The sequence below is a fragment of the Stegostoma tigrinum genome, chromosome 7 (assembly GCF_030684315.1).
Source record: "Stegostoma tigrinum isolate sSteTig4 chromosome 7, sSteTig4.hap1, whole genome shotgun sequence".
Taxonomy (NCBI): domain Eukaryota; kingdom Metazoa; phylum Chordata; class Chondrichthyes; order Orectolobiformes; family Stegostomatidae; genus Stegostoma; species Stegostoma tigrinum.
The window spans coordinates 52,326,323-52,345,401 of record NC_081360.1 but is presented as its reverse complement, the minus strand read 5'-3'; the positions used below and the strand labels follow the sequence as shown (position 1 = coordinate 52,345,401).

Here is a 19,079-nt window from a genome sequence, read left to right as displayed (position 1 = left end):
GAATTAAGTATCTAACGATGATCATGAATGCATTGTTAATTGTCGGGAAAAATCCACCTGGTTCATTAATGCCCTTTAGTGAAGGAAACTGCCATCCTTAGCTGGTCTGGCCGACATGTGACTCCAGACCCACAGTAACGTAATTGATTCTGAACTGCCATTTGGGCAGTTAGGGGTGGACAATAAATGCTGCCGAGCTAGTGATGTCCTCATCCTGTAATGAATAAAGAGGATAGATAATTAGAAATTACTGTCCACTCTGGTCTTATCTCTGTAACATGTGGAAGCTGGTTGTTTGGGACCAAACATTCGATGCACTTGATATTCTTCCCATTTTAACCCTCACCCACACCCAATTTCATAAACTCAACCATGTAATTTTTGCTGTTTTAAAAAAAACTTGCTTCCCTCAACAACATAGGATACATCCGACCTGAACTGTGTGACTTATCTACTAAGTACTGCCAAGCTTCTTAGCACTTTATTTCAATTTATCTCACCTGAATCCCAGTAGCCATTTACTGTAGCTTTGAGAAAATCTTCTTGGCAAATGATGATGTGGTGTGGTTGTATAGAACTAGGGACACCTCATCTCCACCAGTTTCTAATTTGGCCCTTAATTGGACTCACCATTCCTTTTATAAATTTCTTACAGCTATCTGTCTGTTGGCAGACTTTAATTTTTTTTCAAATTGTTGCCTATGATATTTTAGATTTTGATTCTTGAATCCTTTGAAAGCAATATTCAGAAAAGAACCTGATTAGTTACATGAGTGATAAGGCAGAGAAGAAAATTTGAAAATGCTGTATATAGCTACATAATCCAGCGGCCTTAGGACCAGGCAAGACAGGAGAATTTTCTGTCCTTTGGAGGTCAAGGAAGCTTTTAAACATAAAATGAGAAGAAAGACAGATCATTTCTTCACCTGCCAGTACAATTCCAGCTCTTTGTTAGTGTTGTAGCTAATAATCGTTTTACTTTATGTGAGTTTAGGTTGGGCGGTGGGTGTCAAATTAGGGAGGTACAGCCTGCAGTATCCTTACGTCATAGGTGCTAAGTATCAGTGACGTAGGTGAAGAAAAATTCAGCAGTCACTGGGTTTTTCTTCTGTTCTTACCCTCAATAATTCTTTGTGTAATGTGGTTTTATAATTAAGTTTAGTTTAGAACTTAAAGCATAACTGTAGGCACCAAATACCTACTTTTTTTGTAACTTACAAATTTAATAAATTTTAATAAGTTTGTTTCTTCTCCTACAGAAGAAATTTCAAATATATTCATCTCAGCTGGATTGAAGGAGGTTCAAAACTTAATGGATCGCCGACTCCAAGTAAACCGCAAAAAAAGAATTGCAATGCATCGTGTTTGGGTGCAATGCAAATACCTAAAGCCCCCTGTAAAGTGTTGTTAAGATGGAAGATATTTATTTTTGCATCTCTCTTAAACAGTGTTGCTGCACTTGGAAAAGTTTTATTACTGTATGCTGTTAGTTTCCTTTTGTTCCTTGAATGTATAGGCATATTTTTTCCTTTCCTTTTTCACAATCCAATTTTACTTTTATGTACCACAGTGAATCTGAAAAATGCTATTTAAAAATTTGCTTGAAACATTTGACTCTGCTATGTTATTCTGTCTTTTTTACTTATTCAAAAGATACTTAACTTTGCTCTCAAAGGTGATGCATATCAGAATCTGTTCTCTCTAATATCAAGATGTGTTGCTATCATTTATTTTATAAGAGGACAACTGCTCTGGATGTAAGTTTGCTCACTGAGCTGGAAGGTTCGTTTTTAGACATTTCATCAGATTTTTTTTAATTTGAAAAGATATTTTTTGTACATTTTATGAATAAAGTATAAAACATTTATACACCTACACAGTCATGCAAGCTGCGCGGGGTTACCCAGGGGGTACGTACACCAACTAAAGGAAAAAGCAAAACAAAGAAACAAAACAGGGCAAAGGAAATACCCCAAGATAATAAAGTGTGAAGCTGGATGAACACAGCAGGCCCAGCAGCATCTCAGGTGCACAAAAGCTGACGTTTTGGGCCTAGACCCTTCATCAGAGAGGGGGATGGGGAGAGGGAACTGGAATAAATAGGGAGAGAGGGGGAGGCGGACCGAAGATGGAGAGAAAAGAAGATAGGTGGAGAGGAGAGTATAGGTGGGGAGGGAGGGAGGGGATAGGTCAGTCCAGGGAAGATGGACAGGTCGAGGTGGGATGAGGTTAGTAGGTAGGAGATGGTGGTGCAGCTTGAGGTGGGAGGAAGGGATGGGTGAGAGGAAGAACAGGTTAGGGAGGCAGAGACCGGTTGGACTGGTTTTGGGATGCAGTGGGTGGGGGGGAAGAGCTGGGCTGGTTGTGTGGTGCAGTGGGGGGAGGGGACGAACTGGGCTGGTTTTGGGATGCAGTGGGGGAAGGGGAGATTTTGAAACTGGTGAAGTCCACAATGATACCATTGGGCTGCAGGGTTCCCAAGCGGAATATGAGTTGCTGTTCCTGCAACCTTCGGGTGGCATCATTGTGGCAGTGCAGGAGGCCCACGATGGACATGTCATCTAAAGAATGGGAGGGGGAGTGGAAATGGTTTGCGACTGGAAGGTGCACTTGTTCTCTCACCCATCCCTTCCTCCCACCCCAAGCCGCACCCCCAGCTACCTACTAACCTCATCCCACCTCCTTGACCTGTCCGTCTTCCCTGGACTGACCTATCCCCTCCCCACCTATACTCTCCTCTCCACCTATCTTCTTTTCTCTCCATCTTCGGTCTGCCTCCCCCTCTCTCCCTATTTATTCCAGAACCCTCACCCCATCCCCCTCTCTGATGAAGGGTCTAGGCCCAAAATGTCAGCTTTTGTGCTCCTGAGATGCTGCTTGGCCTGCTGTGTTCATCCAGCCTCACATTTTATTATCTTGGATTCTCCAGCATCTGTAGTTCCCATTATCAAAGAAAATACCCCAGCAGTCGTCTCCCGGCACAGTCCCCGTTGGCCCCCTGACCAGTTGGGGAAGGCGCCAGCTGGGCCCAGTTACCAGATAGGGCCCTTTTTTCTATTCTGGACGAGGGGTTTCATACGGTGGTCTTTCCTCACCACGCCTTGGCAGCGGCTGCCCCAAGCTTTAGCGCGTCCCTCAGCACATAGTCCTGGATCTTGGAGTGCGCCAGTCTGCAACACTCGGTCAGGGTCAGTTCTTTCAGCTGGCAGACCAGCAAGTTGCAGGCAGACCAAAGAGCATCTTTCACTGCATTGATTGTCCTCCAGGCGCAGTTGATGTTGGTCTCGGTGTGCGTCCCGGGAAACAGCCCGTCGAGCACGGAGCTGCTCAGGATGAACCTCGACAAATATCACTGCATCCCCCTCCAGACCTCCTGCGCATAGGCACACTCCAGAAGGAGGTGATAGACAGTCTCGTCCCCCCCACAGCCACCTCGAGGGCAGCGTGCGGTGGTGCAGAGATTCCGGGCATGCATAAAGGATCTCACTGGCAGAGCCCCTCTCACCGCCAGCCAAGCAATGTTCTTGTGCTTGTTTGAAAGTTCTGGCGATGAGGCATTCTGCAAACTGACTTTGGCAGTCTGCGTGGGGAACCACACGACGGGATCCACCCTCTCCTTTTCCTGAATGGTCTCGAGGATACTACATGCTGACCACTGCCTGACGGCCTTGTGGTCAAAGGTGTTGCTTTTCAAAAATTTCTCCACGAAGGACAGGTGGTACGGAACGGTCCAACTACTCGGAGCGTTCCGCAGCAAGGAGGCCAGGCCCATCCTTCGCAACACTGGCGACAGGTAGAACCTCAGTAAGTTGTGACACTTGGTGTTTGTGTCCTGAGGATCTACGCACAGTTTGATGCAGCCACACACAAAGGTAGCTATCAGGGCGAGGGTGGCATTCGGTACGTCCTTTCCCCCATTTTCCAGGTCTTTGTACATGGTGTCCCTGCGGACCCGGTCCATCCTCGACCCCCAAATGAAGTGGCAGATGGCCCGGGTGACAGCAGTGGCACAGGTCCAGGGAATAGGCCAGGCCTGCGCCACATACAACAGTACCGAAAGCCCCTCATACCTGACAACCAGGATCTTACCTGCGATGGAGAGGAACCGGAGCGTCCCCCTGCCCAACTTCTGCTTCAGTTTGGTGATACGCTCCTCCCAATTCATAGTGCACGCCCCAGCTCCACTGAACCAAACACCCAGCACCTTCAGGTAGTCTGTCCTGACAGTGAAGGGGATGAAGGAGCGGTCGTCCCAGTTCCCGAAGAACATGACCTCGCTCTTACCCCGATTGACTTTGGCTCCCGAGGCCAGTTCAAACTGGCCGCAGATGTCCAACAGCCTACTCACCGACCGAAGATCGGTGCAGAAGACAGCGATGTCATCCATGTACAGGGAGGTCTTGACCTGAAGGCCTCTGCTGCCTGGGATAGTCACGCCCTTCAGGCTCACGTCCTTCCTGATGGATGCGGCGAAGGGCTCCACACAGCACACGAACAAGGCAGGAGAGAGCAGGCAGCCAAGCCCGACTCCAGATCTGATGGGAAAACTGTCCGATTCCCATCCGTTGATTGAGACTGTGCTAACAATGTTGGTGTCGAGCAGCCGGACCCAATTGCGGATGCCATCCCCAAACCCCAATTTGGAGAGGACGTCCCTCATGTAAGCATGAGACACCCTGTCGAATGCCTTCTCCTGGTCCAGGCTGACGAGGCAGGTGTCCACCCGCCTGTCCTGTATGTAGGTGATCATATCCCTGATGAGCGCGAGGCTCTCAGCGATCTTCCTGCCCGGCACAGCACGTTTGGTCAGGGTGAATCACCGACTCCAGGACAGACCTGACCCAGTTGGCTATGACCTTGGCCAGGAATTGGTAGTCCACGTTCAATAATGAAATGGGACGCCAATCCTTAATTTCTTCCCTCTCCCCCTTCCTCTTGTAAATGAGGGTGATGATGCCCTTCCTCATGGACTTGCACACTTCCCCTGCCCGAAGCGCACTATCATTCATCTCCAGCAGGTCCTGGCCGACCAGGTCGCACAGAGCGGAATACAGCTCGACCGGTAAGCCGACGCTCCCGGGAGTCTTATTCCTCTCAAAGGACTTGAGGGCTCTGATCAGCTCATCCAGGGATATCGGCCAGTCCATCCACTCCCTCGTGCCGTCATCTAAGACCTCCGTGATAGACGACAGGAACGACTCAGAGGCCGTGCTGTCTGTGGGCTTCACGTCGTACAGTCCGGCATAGAAGGATCTGCTGATCCTCAAAATGTCAGGCCGAGACGACGTCACCGAGCCATCATCCTCCTTCAGCCAGCTAAGCACAGAGTTCTCTTTGTGCACCTTCTGAAAGAAGAAACGCGAGCACGTCTTGTCCTGCTCCACGGAGCGAACCCTGGACCGGAAGATTATCCTGGAGGCCTCCGCGGTGAAGAGCAAGGCTTGCTGGCCCGTCACCTCACAGAGGTCCTCCGTGACATCAACCCCAATCGACTGCAGAAGGAGAGATAATGGGAACTGCAGATGCTGGAGATTCCAAGATAATAAAATGTGAGGCTGGATGAACACAGCAGGCCAAGCAGCATCTCAAGAGAAGGAGCAGGTTCTGCACCCTTTTCTGGAGTCGCGACAGCTTTCCCCGCCTCTCTCTCGCCTTCCGAACACCCTTGAGGACAAAGAACCTCTTGATGTTCTCCTTCATGGTCTCCCACCAGTCGCCTGGAGACTCAAAGAGGGGTTTCACGGTTCTCTAACCGGCGTACTCCCTCTTAAGCTCCTCGACGTTCTCTGGGGTCAACAGAGTCGTGTTGAGTTTCCCCGTCCCCTTGCCGGCCTGCAGGTCGTCCTGTAAGTGACAGTCGGCCAGCAGGAGGCAGTGGTCAGAGAAGAACACCGGCTCGATGCTGGTGGGCCTGACCGAGAATGCCCGTGACACCAACAGGAAGTCTATCCTTGAGCGGATAGACCCGTCTGGCTGCGACCAGGTGTATCTCCACTGTGCTCCGTCTGCAGGGGTGCTGAAGATGTCGGGCAGCTTGGCATCCTTCACGGTGCCCATCAGGAATCTAGACGTGACGTCCAGTTGACTCCCCCCACCCGCTGTCCCCACGCCAGATCTTCCATCTGCATCGATGATGCAGTTGAAGTCTCCGCCTAGGATGATCGGCCTGGACGTCGCCAGCATGGCCAACCGCTCACTCTGTATCGCTGGGGCGTACATGTTGATCAGCCTCAGGGGAGCGTTCCTGTAGGTGACATCAGCCACTAGGAGGCGCCCCCCCACCATCTCCTGAACTTAAGAGATGGTGAAGTTGCGCCCCCGCAGCAGAATAGCCAGGCCCTAGGACCGACAGTCGTTACCCCCCGACCAGATCGAAGGCCCACAGGTCCAGGCGCCCACCCATTTCCCGTACCTGCTGAGGTACGGTATCCCGCACTCCTGCAGAAACAGGAGGTCCGCCTTGATGGTGGTCAGGTAGGCCAACGTGGACACACATCTTGCGGTGGACTTGACGCTGCGCACATTAATGCTCGCAACTCGTACCCCCATTGTGGGCAGTGACCGCAGTACCCTCCCCGAGTCCAAGGTCCAGCCCCTCCATCTGTCCCTTCATGCCCATTGCCCGAGCAAACTGCTGGACTCGGGCTCAGGAAGCCATCCGTGCTGCCTTCCGGGTGGCAGCCCCCTGTCAGGGGTACGGAGGCAGGAGAGTCCGGCTCTGGGTCAGGCTGGGGACACGCTGTTTCCTTCTTCCCACCTGAAGGTTCCGGGGGGGCCTCCAGGGCCCCAGCGGCGCATGGCTGTGTGTCAGACGGAGCCTCAGGACGCCTCCCGTCACCTGGAATCGGGGTGCTGCTTTCCTTCTCCCTTGAGATCTTTAGCTTCTGCTTTGGGCAGGCCTCCTCCAAATCGCCCTCGCCAGAGGAGCTCTTATAGCCCCCCTGTAGGTGCCTCTTCCCGCCTGATGGTTGCGGTGCCGGGGTCCGCCGGCGCGCTTTCCTTCTCACCTTCCGGACCGTCATCCACTCCCCTGGATCACCTGTCGCCTCCTCCATCGACTTTGCTTTGTCGGGGGGAGCGGAGCCCGGAGGAGTGCTTTGCTGGCCTTGGGTCCGTCCTGCGGGGCTGGGCCCTCCTGCATGACATGGCCCTCCTGCACACTGGGGGATCCTTGCGGGGGCCTGGTGCCTTCCTCTCCTCCGGGGGGGCTTGCCCCGCATTGCCCCTGCCAGAGACCTGGGCGTAGGTGGTCCCCCGCTGCGGGAATGCCCTATAGAGGTGGCCCGCTTCCCCGCAAAGGTTGCAGCTTTTCTCTTGTGGGCAATCCTTTGCAAGGTGTCCCTCCTCCCTGCAGTTCCTGCAGATGGTGGCTTTGTAGTCGGCCGCCACATGACCTGACCTACCACAGGCATGGCAGACTTTAGGTTGCCCTGCGTAGGTCAGGTAGCCCTTGCTCCCACCGATCGCGAAGCTGGACGGTGGGTGTACGATATGACCGTCCGCGCCCGCCCTCAGCGTCACCTTGACCTGCCGCTTACTGGTCCAGATCCCGAAGGGGTCCATGATGTTGGTTAGGTCCCCTTCCACCTTCACATACCTTCCGAGGAAGGTCAGGACATCAACTGCTGGCACATGCGGGTTGTACATGTGTACAGTCACCATACGGCTCCTCTGTGCTGGCATCACGAACAGCGGGACAGCGGTCAGTACAGAGAGGGGGCCCTCACCTCCTTTCTCCTTGAAAACCTCCAGGAAGCACTCGCAAAGCTTGGCACTCCTGAAGGTCACATCGTAGAAACCTCCTCCAGGGAAATCCTGCAGGCAGTAAATGTCCGCAGCAGCGAACCCACAACAGTCCACCAGGACCCTCTTCATGAAGAAGGTGCGGTCCACAGGTGCACCTTCATCCACCTTCTTCACGGAAACACGGATGGTGTTCCAGACCCCCTGACCTGAGGCACGAGCACTCGCCGCAGCCATCGTTGCAGGTTGGCTGCTCCCCTGAACCAGCATTAGGCCGAAGCCAGCATTAAGATCCACCGGTTGCAAGGGTGCACAGCCAACCTGACGTCTTCCTTCCACTTCCAACACAGTCGCGCTCTCCTCTTCTCGGTCCACAAGAGAGTGGGTCTTTATTTTGTTCCGGATGTAAGCTGGTTCACTGAGCTGGAAGGTTTGTTTTCAGACAGTTCGTCACCATTCTAGGTAACATCATCAGTGAGCCTCCGGTGAAGCGATGGTGTTATGTCCCGCTTTCTATTTATGTGTTTGGGTTTCCTTGGGTTGGTGATGTCATTTCCTGTTCTTTTTCTCAGAGGGTGGTAGATGGGCTCCAAATCAATGTGTTTGTTGATGGCGTTCCGGTTGGAATGCCACACTTCTCGGAATTCATGTGTGTGTCTCTGTTTGGCTTGTCCTAGGATGGATGTGTTGTCCCAATCAAAGTGGTGTCCTTCCTCATCTGTATGTAAAGATACTAGTGATAGTGGGTCATGTCGTTTTGTGGCTAGTGATGTTCGTCTATCCTGGTGGCTAGCTTTCTGCCTGTTTGTCCAATGTAGTGTTTGTCACAGTTCTTGCAGTGGGTTTGTGGGCTACCATGATGCCAAAAGGTCTGAGTAGTCTGGCAGTCATTTCCGAGATGTCTTTGATGTAGGGGAGAGTGGTCATGGTTTTTGGGCACGTTTTGTCTGTTTGTTCGGGTTTGTTGCTGAGAAACCCACCAATACACTAAAACAGCAGCTAATGAACTTAAAAGACCCTATACAGACAATAAGCAAAACGTAAGTCATTTACATAATACCTTGCAAGAACTGTGACAAACGCTACGTTGGACAAACAGGGGTGGGAGGTGTCTTTGATATTTTGACAGCCTTTCCATAGGAATGAGAAGTGTAAATGGAGTCCATGGATGGGAGGTTGGCTTTCATGATGGTCTAGGCTGTGCAAACAACTCACTGTAGTTTCTCGTGGTCTTGCACAGAGCAGTTGCCGTATCAAGCTGTTATGCATAGAATGCTTTCTATGGTGCCTCTGTAAAAGTTGGTGGGGGTCCTTATTGGACAGGCCAAATTTCCTAAGCTGCCTGAAGAAGAAGGGTTGTGTTGCACCTTCTTGACCATCATGCCTTGGTGGGATGTCCAGGACAGATTGTTGATGATCACTCCTAGGAATTTGAGTCTTTACCATTTCTACCTCAGCTCCATTGATATAGATAGGGCGTGTCCTCCTCCTTTCTTCCTGCAGCTGTTGTCTTCAACCCTCCCATCCGCTTATCACTGCAGTGCATTAGGCCGTGTGTGAGCTGCTGCAGAGCAGAAGCAGTTTGCAAATAATGTATTTGAATTAATTAGTTAAATAATGATGCAGATTTTAAAGTTTAACTTTAGGTCTACAGGTTTTTGGACTTCGTGGATCTCACCAGTGATAGCATTGTGCATGGACTACAGCAGAAAGGGCTGAATCCATATCAGGGAAATGCCAGTAATCATAAAACCATAGTCTGTTCTACAGAAAAAGGTCATTCTGGTCCATTGAGTCAGAACCCACACTTTCTAGATTTTCCTGCATTTTTTACTGATCCAAGTATTTACTCAGTTCCCTTTTGATAGTTACTGTGATTTGAATTTGTATTCAACTCACTGTTAGGTTGTGTATCCTAACAACTCATTGCATAAAAATATTTTTCTCCTCATTGTCATATATATGGTTCTTCTGCCAATCACCTGAAATCTATTCCTCCTGATTATCATCTATTCAGCCATTGCAGGTGGTTTCTTTGTTTTCTCTATCCTGATTTTTAAACACCCTGATCAGATGTCGTCCTGTTTTCCTTAGCCAGAAAATGCCAACTCCATCTTCTACTTTCTGTTAATTCACTGTAATTTTCACTCCTGGAAATATTCTTCCAAAATACCAAGATGTTTTACCTGAAGTGTGGTGTCCAGAATTGGATAATGCTCCAGCAGGGGCCAAAAAAATTTTATGTCTATTTAATTTAATGTCTAATAATTTTCTGGCTTCTATTTATAAATTCCCATTTGCTTTATTCACTGCTTTGTTTCATTTTATTGCTGCCTTCACAAAAGATGCAGAAATATCCCCTGAGTTGGGAATACTTCCTGCAAGTTCCACACCAAGTTACACAACACCCTGACCAGGAACTATATTCCTGTCTCTTCACTGTCACTGGGTCAAAGTCCTGGAACTCCCTCCTTCACTAACACGATACCACATGGATTGCAGCAGTTCAAGAATTTCATCATCACTTTCTGTATAAATATTAGGTACATATACAGGCTTATTATACCTGCTTGTTTGATAGGGATTTTCATAGGTCTTTGGCTGAGAAGTCACTTTATGCTTTGGAGGAAATTATTTTCATCTTGAAAGTTTGATCTGCATTTTGGAACTCTGATACTATGTGGTTAATGCCACCTTAATTCATCGAGTGGTGAACATCTAAATGAATAGCGGCAACTGCTGATCACAGATCTGTAACTCACTGGAAACAGGATGAAAACAGAAGTGTAATTTCTAGGAGGGTATACCCACAACACAGGGTCAACCAACAAAAGGTAGGTTTCTGGACGTGTAGGAATATTGGTGTTTTGGGAGGCTCAGGGCATTGCGTGAGGGTGGCAGCCATCGTGTACCGGTGAAACAAGAACTACCACCAGCTGGACCTGCTGGCGACACTTTATCAGTGACCTACTGCCAAAGCTACTGCCAGCTTTTTTGCCTCTGGATCATTCCAAGACTCTGCTAGAGATGTTTGCAAGATCTTGTAGTTGGCCCTACAAATTAATTAAGTAGTTAATGAATGATTTGTTTGCCAGGGCCAGTAATTCGATCAACTTTGTCTGCAATGTCACTAATCCAAAGGAATAGGTGCTTTGTGGCTGTAGCTGGCCTCCTAAAGGTGCCGAGACATAACATACTGCACATGTCTCATAGATATAGTAACTATAGATCACCATGGGTATCAATTGAAAGAATATCTATACCATTATTGCGCAACTAGTATATATCCACAAAATGATCCTAATATGGGTAAAGAGATAATAGGAACTGCCGATGCTGGAGAATCTGAGATAACAAAGTGTGAAGCTGGATGAAGCAGGCCAAGCAGCATCTCAGGAGCAGGATTTCGGGTTGAGACCCTTCTTCAGAAACGGGGGCAGGGAAGGGGATTCCAAAATAAATAGGGAGACAGGGGAGGCAGATAGAAGATAGATAAAGGAGAAGATTGGGTGAGAGGAGACAGGCAGGTCAAAAAGTCAGGGTTAGAGCCAGTGAAGGTGAATGTAGATGAGGAGTTAGGGAGGGGATAGGTCAGTCCAAGGAGGATGGACAGGTCAGCGGGGGGGCAAGATGAGGTTAGTGGGCAGGAGATAGGGGTGGTGCTTGAGGTGGGAGGAATGGTTCAGGAAGTGGGGACTAGTTGCACTGATTTTGGGATGTGGTCAGGGAGGGGAGATTTTGAATTTGTGAAGTCCACATTGATACCCTTGGGCTGCAGCATTCCCAAGCGAAATATGAGGTACTGTTCCTGCATCTTTCAGGTGGCGTCATTGTGGCAATGCAGGAGGCCCAGGATGGACATGTCATCCCAGGAGTTGGTGTGTGTGGGGGTGGGGGGGGGGGGGCAGTTGAAACGGTTCGCGACTGGGAGGTGGAGTTGTTTATTGCAAACTGAGCATAGGTTTTCTGCAAAGCGGCCCCCAAGCCTCCGCTTGGTTTCCCCGATGTAGAGAAGGCCACAATGGGAACAGCAGACACCAGTATATCACATTAGCAGATGTGCAGGGGAACATCTGTTTGATGTGGAAAGTCGTCTTAAGGCCTGGGATCAGGGTGAGGGGGGAGGTATGGGGCAGGTGTAACACTTGCTCCAGTTGCAGGGAAAAGTGATGAGGGTGGTGGGGCTGGAGGGGAGTGCGGAGCAGACAAGGGAGTCACAGAGAGAGTGATCCCTCCGGAAGGCACATAAGGGTGGGGAGGGAAAAATGTCTTTGGTAGTGGGGTCAGATTGCAGATGGTGGAAGCGTTGGAGGATGATGCGTTGGATCCGGAGGTTGGTGGGGTGGTACGTGAGGACGCTGGGGATTCTGTTTTGGTTATTATTGGGGATAGGGGGTGTGAGGGATGATTTGCGGGAAATGTGGGAGACACAGTCGAGGGGATTTTTAATCACTGAAGTGGGGAAGTTGCGGTTCTTGAAAAAAAGAGGACATCTGGGATGTTCAGGAGTGGAATGACTCATCTCGGGCACAGGTGCAGCAGAGGAAAAAGGAATTGGGAATAGGGGATGGCCATTTTACAGGAAGGTGGGTGAGAGGAGGAATATTCTAGGTAGTTGTGGGAGTCGGTAGGCTTAAAGTGTGTATCTACAAAATGATCGTAATACGGGTATGGAGATAGTAGGAACTGCCGATGCTGGAGAGTCTGAGATAACACGGTGTGAAGCTGGATGAACACAGCCGGCCAAGCAGCATCAGAGGAGCAGGCAAACTAATACGAGTATGCACAGGATTTCTAGGGACTTGTCTGGCCCTTTTGTCCTAGAGCAATCCATCTTTTAGAAGCCTTTGCATCTGGAACCAAGCTTATCAGCTGGCTGCTTGGAGGCAAGGGAAATCACTTAAAACATGGCTGATGACACCTTTCAGCAACTTGAAGAACAAGTCTATAATTGAATTTCAATGGCAACCATCTAGAAAACAAGACATCATGCTGAATTTAAGCAAGAGCTAAAAAAATCTGCAAATGCCCTTCAGCATGGGCCACTCAGGATCTCTAGACAGCTCAACATTGTTCAACAGTGAAGTTTGGACTTGCGTGAGGATCAAAGCATAGAACTTCTGGGTATTCTACGAAGCGAAAATAAAGCAGAAGATGATGAATGGAATTCGCCACTATCACTGTAAGACGTTGGTCTTCAATTCAACTTAATTGATAGGAGTTAAGTCAATTACAATTATGGATTGTGTTGTAAAGGTTTCCAGACCTGAATAGCTATGAGACCTGTCCAAGCATATTTTCACAGTCACGGGAATTTAATAAGTCTGTCATTGTTTTGTTCTTAACGTGATACTTACTAAGACAGTGGATTAGTTGAAAGGCCAGCTCGCAATCTCTGAGTGATGGAGCACATGTCTCTCATTTTGCTCTGTTGACTGAAGTTCTTCTGTTGTCTTATTGTGCACATAACTGTTCAGTTGCTCCTTAATAACCCCTACTAGCCATTATCTCATGGTGCTTGGTCTGTGGAAACCCTGCATTTGAATTTGCTTTCCAATTCAATGCAAAGCCCTTGACCAATTCAAATTGGCTAAATAATGTGTGCAATTTCTGATTGGTTTCCTAAGGGTAATGGCCATCTTACTAATATCATTTCCTGTTATTTCCTGAATAGTACTCTGTGATGTTGTCATTTGTGGAAAGATCCTTTTATCTTACAGCTGTTACCAATTAACTTAGTAACTTTATTGTTCGCTCCTAAGACATTGAGGCACTACAAAATAATTTGCTTACAGAATATGTTGGATTACATAATTATGATTACTATTACTAGAAATGTCTAATTGATACATCAGAAAGTTCTGAAGAGTTTCAAAGCCTACCAAGATATTAGTGAAAAGAACAGTTTTTAATGTGTGGCTACATATCCTATGTTGACAGTCATACTCAATGCCCTACTTGCTTGATTACTATACATAATTAAATTAAATTAAAATGAAATGAATAATAAACTGAATACTATGGCAACGCTACACGCACGGAGTAAGTGGAGAGGCTGAACTCTTTCTGTGCTACAGCTACTTTTGACTAATTGCTGTCCAGGCCATTGCAAGATTCATTTTGTTTCTACCAATGCAACTACCTTAGAATCTCAAGCAGGAGCCTCTTTGAACCTGTCCACACACTGTCTAACTGTTAACTCCCAATGCCATTATTTGTCCTGTAAACTACGAATCATCCTTTACACATTCCCTCTATCCCTCAATTCATATCTTCCCATTCTTTAGTAAACAACTGAAAAAGCTACAAAAGATTGAACGCAAAGGAAGCCTCTGTCAAGAGACCAGTACTGCAGTTGAGGTTAGTAGAAAACCCATCCAGGTGTTGGTGGGAAGTATACAATTAAGTGTTATCAATAAAGTCAATAATCAATGGTAATGGGCACCTTGGGTGCAATTGGTTGATTACGTATTTGAACATTCTTATGCCAGATATGTTTAAAACATCTAATCATTGTAAACGGAGTAACATTGTTGATGCCTTCATTTGTTGGGAGTAGAACAAAGTAGCTATTGTATTTTTATTTTTATTTGCTCTTCTTTCCTAACCTTTTTAAATTTATAATCAACTTCAGTGTTCATTATAATTCAAATCTGTTTTAAAGCTGTTTTCTTATTTCCACTATCATTGGTCATAAAATATCTCCATTAATTCTAGCAATCTGAGTCACTCATCATGTTGACCCCTTATATTGGCCTACAAATTAGGTTGGCAGGATCTTTCTATTATGAAACCGTGATTGGGAAATTTTCATGTTTGTCCTCAATAATTGATTCTGTTACTCTGCTTATTGTTGATGCAGTATTTTTGGGCTGATTTTGCTACTATTTTTAAGCAAATATAAAAAATGTTAATTCTGAACCTTTTCCCAAACCCACATGTTGGCAGACCTAGTAGAGTTCTGAGGGAAGGTCACTCGACCCAAAATGTTAACTTTGATTTCTCCCCACAAATGCTGCCAAAGCCTACTGAGCTTTTCTATCAATTTCTATTTTTGATTCTGATTTATAACATCTGCAGTTCTTTTGGTTTTTAAATGTGGAATTCATGTAAGTGGAGGCAATAAATAAAAAGGGGAAGAAGACACTGAGGAGTAGTCTAAAGGCCTCTTAACAGTAGCTTTTCAGTTGGACAGAATAAATCAGGAGACAATATGCACATATAAAAAAGCTAGTACATTAACTATGTATGGCTTTAATGTTCACCTAGGTAAAGATAGTCACATTGGCAGAGACAGCCACAGGGAAGAATTCATTGAGTGTGCTTGGGACAGTTTCCAAGAATATGTTGTCGATCCCAGTCAGGGATCAAGCTATTTTGGATCTGGTGATGTGCAATGAGGGAGGTTCAATAAATGATGTGAGGTTAAAATATCCCCTAAGAAATAGTGACCATAATATGATAGAATTTAGCATTCAATTTGAGAGAAAGAAATTTGTGTTACAATAAGGGCAGAATTACCTGGCAGTAAAAGGGGCTCATCATTAAAGATGATTGAGAAAACAGGCAAATGTTTAAGAAAATAGCTAATGGCTCAAAGCAAAGATAGTTCCAATGAGAAAGAAGGAATACAGGAAAGGGATAAGCCAGCCGTGGTTAACCAGGAAAGTTAAAGCTAGCATCAAATTGACAGAAATTTGATGCTAGCCTTAATGCTAGCCACATCCAATATGCCAAAGATTAGTGGGAAGCCAGAGAATTGGGAAAGTTGTCGAAACCAGCAAAAGAGAACAAAAAAAAGGAGGAGATACACTTTGAGGGTAAATTTGGAAGTAAAATCAGGATGGATAGCAAAACTCCTTTAAATACAAGGAAGATAAGGACCAAACTTTACATAAGCCCTCTTAGACATGAAGCTGGGAAATAAGAATCAGGACCCAGGATATTTCAGAGGAGTTGAATAAATAGGATGCATCTGTCTTCACAGTAGAAGACAGCAATAGTATTCCAAAGTTACAACATAATCAAGGGGTAAAAGAAGAGAAAATAAATACAATAACAATCATTACAGAAGAAATGCTTGAGTAACTAATGGAAATAAAGTCCAATAAATCCCCTGGACTTGACGGGATGCATCCTGGGATATTAAAAAGAACTGGCTGCAGAAGTAGTGGATGCCCTGCTCATAATTTTCCATGAATTCTTCAATTCTGGAAAAAGCCTAAAGGACTGGAAAACTGCCAAAATAACACTTTTGTTTGGGGAGGCAATAGCTTAGTGGTGTTATCGCTAGACTATTAATCCAGAAACTCAGCTAATGCTCTGGGGACCCGGGTTTGAATCTGGTCATGGCAAATGGTGGAAACTGAATTCAGTAAAAAAAATCTTGAATTAAGACTGTCGATGACCATGATACCATTGTCGATTATCAGAAAACTCCATCTGGTTCATTAATGTCTTTGAGGGAAGGAAATATGCCACCCTCACCAGGTCTGGCCTCCATGTGACTCCAGAACCACAGCAATGTGGTTGACTCTGAACTGCCCTCTGGGCAATGAATGCTCGCTTAGCCAGCAAAGCTCACATCCTGTGAATGAAAAAAGTGTAAGAAGGGTAGGAGACAAAAAAAAAACAGGTAACTATAGGTCAGCTGGCTTAACATATGTTATCGGGAAAATATTGGAGTCTCTCATCATGACTGTAATAGCAGCACATTTAGAAATACATAACATTTTTAAGCAGTCAGCATGGCTTCATATGGGAGCAATCATGCCTTACCAATTTAGTGGAATTCTTTGAGGAGGTAACAAGCATGATAGATAAAGGGGAAAGAGTGGGTGTGATAATATTTGTACTTTTAGAACGTGCTTAATAAGCCATCACGTTTGGCTATTTAATAAATGGCTAGTATATTACTATAGGTAGCAGTTTTGCTAACTAATAGAAAACAGAGTTGGGATAAAGGGGTACATTTTCAGGGTGGCAACCTGTAACTAATGGAGTGCCACAGGGATCAGTGTAAGTGAAAGTGAAATTATTATAGCCACATAGACAGATGACACAAAAATAGGTGGTAGAGTAAATAGTGAGGATGACAGAAAGAGTCTTTCCAAGAGAGTTGGAATATAAAAGCAGCAATGTGCTTTTGAGACTTTGTAAAGCACTAGTTAGGCCCCATTTAGAATACTGTATCCAATTCTGGGCCCCACACCTCAGGAAGGACATACTAGCCCTGGAGCATGTCCAGCGAGGATTCACACGGATGATCCCTGGAATGGTATGCCTAACATATGACGAATGGCTGAGGATCCTGGGATTGTATTCATTAGAGTTTAGAAGGTTGAGGGGAGATCTAATAGAAACATACAAGATAAAGCATATGGACATACAGGGAATAGTGTAGGTTAAATGGGCTTCAGATTGGTATGGCAGGTCGGCAATACATTGAGGGCCGAAGGGCCTGTACTGTGCTGTAATGTTCTATGTTCTATGTTCCATGTTCTAATACAGATAGGTTAAACGAGATGACAAGACCTTGACAGATGAAATATGATGTGGGAAAATGTGGGGTTATTGGTAGGAAGTGTAGAGGAGCTGAATGTCACTTGAATGGGGAAAGGGTACAGGAATCTATGGAACTGAGGAATATGGGACATTTTGTGCATAAATCACAAAAAGTTAACTTGGGAGGGTCAGCAGGTAATACAGAAGGCAAATGGAATATTAGCCTTTATTTTAAAGGGAATGGACTGTAAAAGTAGGTAAATCTTGCTAAAGCTAAACAAGGTTCTAGTGACCACAGCTAGAGTACTGTGAATGGTTTTTGACCTATTACATAACGAAAGATATACTAGCATTGGAGGCAGTCCAGAGAAGGTTTGCTGGGCTGATCCCAAGTTTGGGGAGACTGTTTATGAGGAATGGTTAAGTAGGTTGGGCTGCAGTCATCAGAGTTCAGAAGAATGAGAGGCAGCCGAACTGAAACATAAAGGATTATTCAGAACTTGATAGGATAGATGCCGAAAGATTGGTTGTCCTTATGGAAGATTCTAGGACCAGAGAGCAAAATCTAAGAATAAGAGGTCGTCCTTTTAAGACCGATATGAAGAGGAATTTATTCTCCAAGGGGAATGAATTTATGGAAATCTTTACCACTGAGTGCTGTAGAGACTGCGTTGTTAAATATATGCAATGCAGTGATACACAGCTTTTTAATCACGAAAGGAATCAAGAGTGGAAAAGATAGGAAAGTGGATTTGAGGATTGTTGGATCATTCGTGATCTCATTGAGTGGTGAAGCAAATTCGATGGGCTGAAGGCTTGCTTCTGCTCATACATCTTACCACCGAATAAATAGGAAGCATAGATGACTGTGAAGTGATTTATGTAACTTAGGAAGGACATGGGGCAAGGATAAGGCAAGAAATTACAGATGTTTGCTAGGTGAAATTAGATAATGCAAGTGTGAAGTATAGAATTGGAAAAAAGAATAAAGCAAATGACTATTCATTCATTTGTGAAACATTAAGTAAGTAGGCCAGAAAAGGGACTGAAATTCAGATTGTTTGATTCCTTAGAGACTGCTAATATTTGGAAAGAGATATGAATTTCCCAATGACCAACATGAAGAATCACATTTTATAATATCATGTTTTAAAACTTGCATTGGAACAAACTGAAATCAAAATAAACATTACCTGGTAGGAAAGCAGTACATGAAACTACAAAAATTATATTCCTTCTAAAATTCTTAACATAATCAAAATTCTCACCTCAAGTTTATACATTGTATTTCATTCTTAGAAGCAAATTGAAATCTCAATCTGCTCCCCTCAACTCCTAGTCCCAATAGGGTGAATCCTCCATTTTCCATTTAGACAAAAGTCCCTTTGCTCAATCTTCTTAGTGCGAACAAATGCTCTTCCATTTGCAAGGACTTTTTGGTTGTCTCCACAGCAAGGGCAGTGGCTGTCATGGACACCCAAGTTCTGCAAACCGCTGTGTCTCCAGGATATGCACTTGCATCTGTACTGCATTGCACTAGCTACATGTGTATAAAATCGATGGTAAGGTGAGAGGAGTACACAGTTCGTCAACCTCACTTCAGGTGTCCCCTCATTTCAAGAAGACAGGGTAGTGTCAGAGCCACTCACAGACTGAAAGGGCAATAGACAGAAACCCAGAGACAACTCAACTCAGAACAGTACACCTCCAATTTGCCAGTGACCACACTGCCTGCAGCAAATGAGGGCAAGGAGGATGCAACTGCCTCTATGCAGAGAGCTTTCAGCAGGCTGGAGTCCTCTAGGCCCAGAACCAACTGAGGAAATCCACAG

At 46.0% G+C, this 19,079-nt stretch overlaps 1 protein-coding gene across 3 annotated transcripts in view; it reads left to right on the top strand.

The window, feature by feature from the left end:
- Positions 1 to 1,564, top strand: part of mettl8 (methyltransferase 8, methylcytidine) — a 63,745-nt gene extending 62,181 nt beyond the window's left edge. For all 3 annotated transcript variants that reach the window (XM_048534797.1, XM_048534795.1, XM_048534796.1), the window contains one exon: positions 1,260 to 1,564. In XM_048534797.1, coding sequence (XP_048390754.1) covers positions 1,260 to 1,411 — 152 coding nt within the window. In that variant the 3' untranslated portion in view covers positions 1,412 to 1,564. The remainder of the gene's footprint in view (positions 1 to 1,259) is intronic.
- Positions 1,565 to 19,079: the final 17,515 nt, after the last annotated feature.